At 42.6% G+C, this 8,658-nt stretch overlaps 1 protein-coding gene across 1 annotated transcript; it reads left to right on the top strand.

Moving 5' to 3' along the window:
- Nucleotides 1–5,159: 5,159 nt before the first annotated feature.
- Nucleotides 5,160–8,639, top strand: hspa1b (heat shock protein family A (Hsp70) member 1B). The gene is made up of 2 exons (XM_064299974.1): nt 5,160–5,340; nt 6,319–8,639. The coding sequence occupies exon 2, from the start codon at nt 6,341–6,343 to the stop codon at nt 8,270–8,272; it is 1,932 nt and encodes a 643-aa protein (XP_064156044.1). The 5' UTR covers nt 5,160–5,340; nt 6,319–6,340; the 3' UTR covers nt 8,273–8,639.
- Nucleotides 8,640–8,658: the final 19 nt, after the last annotated feature.

Below are 8,658 nucleotides of genomic sequence, written 5' to 3'. Positions count from 1 at the left end.
ACCAGGGGTGGAATCAGAGGAGGTGAAGAGATTAATTAATCAGCATGCAGCCCATTCAGTTTTTATCTTATTTGGCATAATGTGGCATTAAAGGTGTTCAGTCAAATGTATTGTTATAATTATTAACTTTTAAACACTGACAGCCCTGCATGGCTAACTGGATAGTCGTCAAAATCCCTGCAGCTAGCATGAATTTATGGCTGTGTTTGCATAATTACACTTAGAGCATAATTTGCCAACTACTTCTTATATGAAATGGTGTGATGTTAAAATGACAAAAGTCAATAGTTTCAGCCTACATGGGTAGGACCTTCAGTTTTTTCTTGCCTTTTTTTAACCTGTCGTTCCATCCTCCACCAAGAGGGCAATACAGGAATTTCTGAAGCCATTTGCTAAGCAATCAACCTGTTGTGGTACCTGAGCCATCTGAATGAACCATTCAGATATCACAGGTATTCCCAGTGTTACCTGAGAAGGCCCACTGCGGGTGAAAGCTTTTGTTCTAGCCCAGCACTTGATACCTGATTGATGAACTAATCATAATCTCAAATAAAGACCTTGATTAGTTGAATAATTTGCACTAGTGTGGGGCTTGAAAAAACTGCACCCGCACTGGACCTTTCAGGTAAGTTTGGACACCTGGTTTTGAGCCTTGCACTGACTATACTTTTCAATTGATGCTTAATTGTATAGTTGGTTGTCTTCCCTTGATTGCTTGCCACTGATTACTGCAATTAAGTGCCTACAGATACACCTTAAAAATAAGGACTGAAATACAGGTTAAATATTTACCAGGTCTCAGGTTCAGGAAAAAACTTATGGCTCTAGTTATATTATACTCTGTATACTATGCCTCGTGAGTAGCCTTTTCCATCTGCATATTGTTACAGACTATATGGCTCCTTTTATGGGGACTATATCAGAAAGATAAGGAGAATATGCATGTTATCACAATAATCATAACATGCTATTTTATTTTCAATCTTGGGTTGTGCTCCATGGGGAAAGCTGTTTTGCCACTTCACACATTTAACTGAATTTTGCCCTGTTTGACTGCGTAATGTTGAATGTTCATTATTTGGAAGATTCAGCACTTTGGACATGTTGAGAAAATTGTTGGGGTGGTGGGACCTAGCCAAGGTCAGGGTCATTTGGACTGTGCCTTCCGAGCCATTAGTTATCAATCTGTTTAATGCATCCCAAATATTCTGCTGCTACGTTTTCTGTCCAGTCCAGTTTAATAAGGCTTTGATATTGCAAGAGCATTCCAGTTTGCTGTAGATTTCCACTCCGCTCACAGTTACAGTGCTTGTTACTCCCAGCTGTTCCCTGTACTACTTTATAGTACACATTAAGAGTACACACCTTGTAGCACTCTTGAAATAGCTGCTGTACCTCACAGTTGTGTATGCCCAGTGATGGCACTTGTACAGTGCAACGATGCAATTTGAGATTTGGGGCCTGGCATTCACAGCTAAAATCAATGCTAAGCCATTCGTCAGCTCAGAGTAAACTCCTGTTCTTGCTGTTCTCTTCTGTTTTCTGTCTGTAGACCCGACTGAGAAATGACACAGTGATCCCACAGATTCTTAGACTGACCAGATACTTCAATCCAGCATTCCTTTTGCCTTTTCTGCTTCTTAACTGCGGGAGTTTCCAGTGCTATGTTGTGGTACTACATATCCAAGACACAGCATTGTCCTTGGTCAAGCCCTTTATTGAAGTTTTAGAAGATGCATCAAATTGAATTGTTTTTGCTTCAGTGGTTCGAAGATAGAATTTTGGATTTTCACAATGCAGAAATTGAGTATCTGGCAAGTCTCAAAAGTCTGTGGCAATACCTAGCCTTCTGTCGTGTGGCTAAGCGCACCGGCTGGGCGGGATTGGCAAGTCTTTACCTTGTGAGGATCTTGATTTTGGACATGCTGTTAATGGTTGCATGTTTGTTCCATGTATGTAGCCCAAGAATGTGTGCGTCCTGTATGTGCAAGTTCCACACACTGATGTATGCTTTTTTAGAACCTGGCTGGCTCTCATTGTCATGATTCTCTGGATCTCATGTTGTGGTCATATCATAAAAGCACACACATTGTGTGTGTGTGCGTGCGTGCGTGCGTGTGTGTGTACGTGTGTGTGTGTGTGTGTGTGTGTGTGTTCGTGCGTGTGTGCATGCGTGCGTGCGTATGTGTGTGTGTGTGCGTGTGCGTGCGTGTGTGCGTGCGTGTGCGCGTGCGTGCGTGTGTGTGCGTGCGTGTATGCGTGCGTGCGTGTGTGTGTGTGTCCATTAACACATGGACTGTACTTTTGTCACTGTATGCAGGGTTACAATGGAATATATTATTTAATCCATGTTTTGGATTATTGACATTTAGTGATTCTGTTATCAAAGGCTGACTAATGACCACCCAGAATGTGCACTGCTGTAATGAGGTGTACGGTAATATACAGAAGTAATTAAAATATACTTTTGTTACATAAAGCAACTATCACTGTGATGTTTGGCATAAGAGTCATCTTTTGTCATTATTTTACAGACCTTTTTATTGGATGATTTTCAGAAAAATTGATGGAGCTTTGCATGTCATAAAATAGGCTTTTGCATCAATAAATTTATTTCCTAAAATAAATATTTTAACAATATTTGACTTAGCAATGTAGGCTTTTGAGAAGGCAAACGCTGTGGATAGCAAAAATAAGAAAAATTATGTGTGACTGGCTGTGTGGTGATTTGATGTGTTATATGTACACTGATTGAGGCCTACCAACACTTTAAATACTTAAATGTTGAATTTCTGTTTCTTTTAAGTGAATATATTCAACTACGATTATCTGTGGATTCATTGAACACAATATGTTAAGACTATTCATCAAATAAAATTCATTATTTCTCACAATAGACTACTGGTCATACATGATTTGTGACTGATTCAGTATATATTTATATATACGAGTTATATTTATCCAGTGCTCGAAGTGGGCCGGTACTCACCGGTACGCAGTACACAAGCTGCCGGTACTCCTTTCTGCCCTCTCCATATCAAGCCCTAAATAAACTGCATTACCCAGGGGGCACTATGTACCCAGGGCGCACATCTTGACGATCACCTGTTCCCGTTCTCCCCTGCCTGCTTTTGTCTGTTGGCGGCTAGTCTAAGTAGGCTTAACGTTACAATAACCTTACAGTAATATTAGCCTGGCTCCAAAAGGGCAACACAAAGAGAACACGAACAGAGTCAGAAGATGACACAACAGAGCTTCGAAAGTCAGATCCTACGTTACTAAAGGCCGGAAGCAGCAAGCTAACGTTAGCGCCACTCCTAGCAGCGAAGAGCCTGTTGATGTAACGTTAGCATCAGCAACACCACCTGCGGCTACCGCAGCCAACTACAATGTTAACAATAACGTGAGTCAAGATGAATGGCCCGACTGTTGGTCAAATGATCAAATGCTGAATTTTTGCTCGAAAAAATTAGCCTGAAGGACAACTCGACATAGAGCATGGTTATGCAGAGGTGCTTAGTTTGTGTGACACACTAAAAGTAGAGAGAAGAGAAAGTATCCAGGGATTTCGCCGGGAATACAAGGAACTAAGGGCATCTGGGCCTGATGATTCATTGCACCACACACTGAAGCTAATGTACATAGTCAATTATTTTTTACTCTAATAATTGAAATGGTTGTCCCCTTGATTAAATAACTTTATGTTGTGAACATCAGCAATATCTCCTAGCATCTTTTATTCACTGTAGAAATTCTGAATGTAATAATGATTTGCTGATACCGGCCGATACACATGCCAACATGTGAATAAGGGGAGTACTGGCACTTTTTTTTCCCACTTCAAGCACTGTTTATACTCAGGACTTTGGCTATATATCCCAGCAACCTGTTTTTTTTTTTTTTTACTGCTACAGCACTGTACCTAGAACCGAAAAGCCTTTGATCAAATATTACTCTCAAGTCTTTTTCAAATTGAGCACATTCCAATTTTGTTCCTCCCATAAAGTAGTCCTGCCTTATGTTTTTATTTACCACAAGTAGAACTTTACAGGTATATTAAATGTAATTTTCCTGGTTTCCACCCGCATTTGGATTCTGTTTAAATCTTCTTGGATTACTTTAGTAGATTCCAAACTGTTAGCTGAACCCGCCTGTTTTGTATCATCTCAAATTTAACTAAGGTACTTTTAATGGCCATGTAAATGTCATTTATATACACTCACCGGCCACTTCATTAGGTCTACATGTTCAACTGCAAACTGCACCCGTTAACGCAAATATCTAATCAGCCAATCACGTGGCAGCAACGAAATGCATTTAGGCATGTAGACATGGTCTAGACAATCTGCTGAAGTTCAAACCAAGCATCAGAATGGGGAAGAAAGATGATTTAAGTGACTTTGAACGTGTCATGGTTGTTGGTGCCAGACCGGCTGGTTTGAGTATTTCAGAAACTGCTGATCTACTGGGATTTTCACGCGCAACCATCTCTAGGGTTTATAGAGAATGGTCCGAAAAAGATAAAATGTCCAGTGCATGGCAGTTCTCCGGGAAGAAAATGCATTGTTGATGTTGATTCTACAGACTGTCTAAAAATAGCAGCCAGTATTTTAAAAATGTTCTCGCCAAATTCTTTGTCTACCCTTGGGTATATGCCATCAGGGCCGGCTGCCTTATTTGTCTTTATTTTATGTAATTTATCAAGTAGTTCTTTTCCCCCATCTCAATATCTGGTGAAACATTCTGAATGAGTACTGAATATGTCTTCTTCTCTATTAGTAACGTCCTGTCTGGTAAAACTCACAACAAAGTAGGTTAACTACGTAAGACATCAGGAACATCTTAATTCTTATAAGGCACCTCTGGTTTTATCTCCATTTGCTCCTTAACAACACCTTTGCATAAGCCATATTCAAAAATGAAACTTAACACAAGTCATTACAATCACAGAGACTGTTAAACACAAACACAAGCAGTTTAATAATGTGTCCATCTGACGCGACGCAGCTCGAATTGTCCGACACAGGTTGCGTTTCAAAATGAAAAGCTGCTTCAAATCCACAGATGCAGTGTAGAGCGTGTGGCCCCGCCCACCACTCCGAATAGTCCGCCTGCTTCTCGTGCTTTCGCGGAGTCGCGTAGTTTCCAGAATATCTGTATGACTCGCGGCGCGAGTGCTGTCATTGGAGGCTGGAGTCAGAGAATTCTCGAAACATGACAAATTGTATAAAAGGAACGTCTTCCACTGCTGTTTTCAGTTTAGCGAAGCCAAACATCGGAGAAAAGCCTGGCGGAAGGTCGAGAAAAAGAAAACACGAAAAGAACTTACTACTAATTTCTGTAAGTAGTAATTCTTCATTTTTCTGCTTTCTAAGTGAGTAAAATTGGTTCAACATCACAGTATTTGTTCTTTATTAATTGCATATGGTTATTTATATTTAACTAATGTATATATTACTTAAAATGTACGGGGTCTTCAGATTCCTGGTCTATTTTGTTGAAGATATGCGTACAATAATTTGTGACACACACCCATAATATCAAACCAAACTACCAGCATAAGACTCCTTGCTATGGTAAATTTATGCAATAAACGTAAGTTATAAATATACAATACAACGTAAGTTAATTTTAATTTTTTTAAAAAGATTCTGTTACCTAACGCAAGGTAGAAAGCTAAATAGTTACATTTTTTGTGTAAGGAAAACCTCGCCTAAGTATCTGTCATGTTAGAGAACTGCGTAGCGATTCTAAGCAACATGTTTTTGTATGGTCATGACAAGTAACGAAATATCGTATTTTCTAAAGCGTTAAGACTGGGTTTAGCCCATACACTTCAGTTTATTTATTTATTTATTTATTTATTTATTTATTTATTTATTTATTAAATAAGGCTCAGTTGTGAGTTTGGGTTAATCAGGCTGAACACTGGATATTTTTCTTTACTGTTTTGAAAATAGATTATTGACCAGACTTGGTTCAAATACGTATTTGTTTTCGATTCAAATACTTTTCTGTTCTCTGTTGATCTTGACTGGTGTAATGGAGCCTGCCACTATGACCAGAAGGCGGGGTTTGCCATTTTTGACAGTATTTAATTGGTTCCAATACACCAGACAAGATCAGGAAAGCGTATAAAAGTATTTGAATCCAAAACAAATACGTATTTGATCCAGGCCTATATTGACATTAATGTGTAAAACAGTAACTGATTATTAAGTGCTTCTGCCTTTGTGATTTGAAAAGGAGACAATTGATCATCTTAAAATGTATTTCAAAATTGCAAAGAGTAACATTTTGTATTTTATTTTATTCTAGGCCACACACACCAATAATTAAGATGTCTTCTGCAAAAGGAGTGTCAATCGGGATTGATCTGGGAACCACCTACTCCTGCGTGGGTGTGTTTCAGCATGGAAAGGTGGAAATCATTGCCAACGACCAGGGCAACAGAACCACCCCCAGCTATGTAGCCTTCACAGATACCGAGAGGCTCATTGGAGATGCTGCCAAGAACCAGGTGGCCATGAACCCCAACAACACAGTCTTTGATGCCAAGCGGCTGATTGGCAGAAGGTTCGACGATGCCGTTGTGCAGTCTGATATGAAGCATTGGCCCTTCAGGGTGGTCAGTGATGGGGGGAAGCCCAAAGTTCAAGTTGAATACAAAGGAGAGTCCAAAACGTTCTATCCTGAAGAAATCTCCTCTATGGTGCTGGTGAAAATGAAGGAGATCGCTGAAGCGTACCTGGGGCAGAAAATCTCAAACGCAGTCATCACTGTGCCAGCGTATTTCAACGACTCTCAGCGCCAGGCCACCAAGGACGCGGGCGTGATCTCAGGGCTCAATGTGCTGCGGATCATCAACGAGCCCACGGCAGCCGCCATCGCCTACGGCCTGGACAAAGGCAAGAGAGGGGAGCGCAACGTCCTGATCTTCGACCTGGGCGGAGGCACCTTCGACGTGTCCATCTTGACTATTGAAGACGGGATCTTTGAGGTGAAGGCCACAGCCGGTGACACGCACCTGGGCGGGGAAGACTTTGACAACCGCATGGTCGACCACTTTGTGGAGGAATTCAAGAGGAAGTACAAGAAGGACATCAGCCAGAACAAGAGGGCGCTGAGGAGGCTGCGAACAGCCTGCGAGAGGGCCAAGAGAACCTTGTCCTCCAGCTCCCAGGCCAGCATCGAGATCGACTCTCTCTACGAGGGTGCGGACTTCTACACTTCCATCACCAGGGCGCGCTTTGAGGAGATGAACTCTGACCTCTTCAGGGGCACACTGGAGCCTGTCGAGAAAGCCCTCAGAGATGCCAAAATGGACAAGTCGCAGGTCCAGGATATTGTTCTGGTGGGAGGGTCAACTCGAATTCCTAAGATCCAGAAGCTCCTGCAGGATTTCTTCAATGGCAAAGAGCTGAACAAGAACATCAACCCAGATGAAGCAGTGGCCTATGGGGCAGCCGTTCAGGGCGCCATCCTCATGGGCGACACTTCCAACAATGTTCAGGATCTGCTGCTGCTGGATGTGGCGCCGCTGTCTCTGGGCATCGAGACGGCAGGAGGAGTCATGACCCCGCTCATCAAGCGCAACACGACCATCCCTACCAAACAGACCCAGACCTTCACCACGTACTCTGACAACCAGCCCGGAGTGTTGATCCAGGTGTACGAAGGAGAACGGGCCATGACCAAAGACAACAACCTGCTGGGCAAGTTTGAGCTTTCCGGCATCCCTCCGGCCCCACGCGGGGTCCCGCAGATCGAGGTCACCTTTGACATTGACGCAAACGGCATTCTGAACGTGTCGGCGGCCGACAAGAGCACGGGCAAGGAGAACAAGATCACCATCACCAATGACAAGGGTCGGCTGAGCAAAGACGACATTGAGAGGATGGTGCAGGAGGCCGATAAGTACAAGGCTGAGGACGACCTCCAGAGGGAGAAGATCGCCGCCAAGAACGCTCTGGAGTCCTACGCCTTCAACATGAAGGCCGCCGTGCAGGAGGACAACCTGCAGGGCAAGATTAGCGAGGACGACAAGAAGAACGTCCTGGAGAAGTGCAAACAGGCCCTCAGCTGGCTGGAGCAAAACCAGCTGGCTGAAAAGGAGGAGTACGAACACCAGCTGAAAGAGCTGGAGAAAGTGTGTAAGCCCGTCGTCACCAAGCTGTACCAGGGAGGCACGCCTGCAGGAGGCGCTGGAGGCCAGGGGCAGTCCAGTACAGGGTCCAGCGCTAAAGGACCCACCATCGAGGAGGTGGATTAAAGGAGCCAAACTGCTGAATGCTGGTGTCTGCAGAACCTGGCCTGAAGCAAACGAACTATAAAAACATTGTTTGGTGATGGATTTTCAAACTATGTTTGTTGAAATGGTGTTTGTCCCTTACTGTTGTTCACGTTTCGTGCAGGTGCCAATATTTTCTTACAAAGCATGTATTTCGGTGGGGTATCTTGCCAATTGTTTTCTCATGCAAAATTCCTTTCATGTTGCATTCCAATAATTTCCTAAAATGCAGCATTTTTTAAAAATAAGAATGCTCAGATGTTACAATGTTTTATTTTCAATACTTGTTTGCATTTACCTTTTTGTAAGCGGGGCGTTGGGTACTGGTAATAAACAATTTAAAATCTAATCATTTTTGGTTGTTCATT

The sequence above is a fragment of the Anguilla rostrata genome, chromosome 11, assembly GCF_018555375.3.
Source record: "Anguilla rostrata isolate EN2019 chromosome 11, ASM1855537v3, whole genome shotgun sequence".
Lineage (NCBI taxonomy): Eukaryota > Metazoa > Chordata > Actinopteri > Anguilliformes > Anguillidae > Anguilla > Anguilla rostrata.
This window is presented reverse-complemented; position numbering and strand designations above follow the sequence as displayed.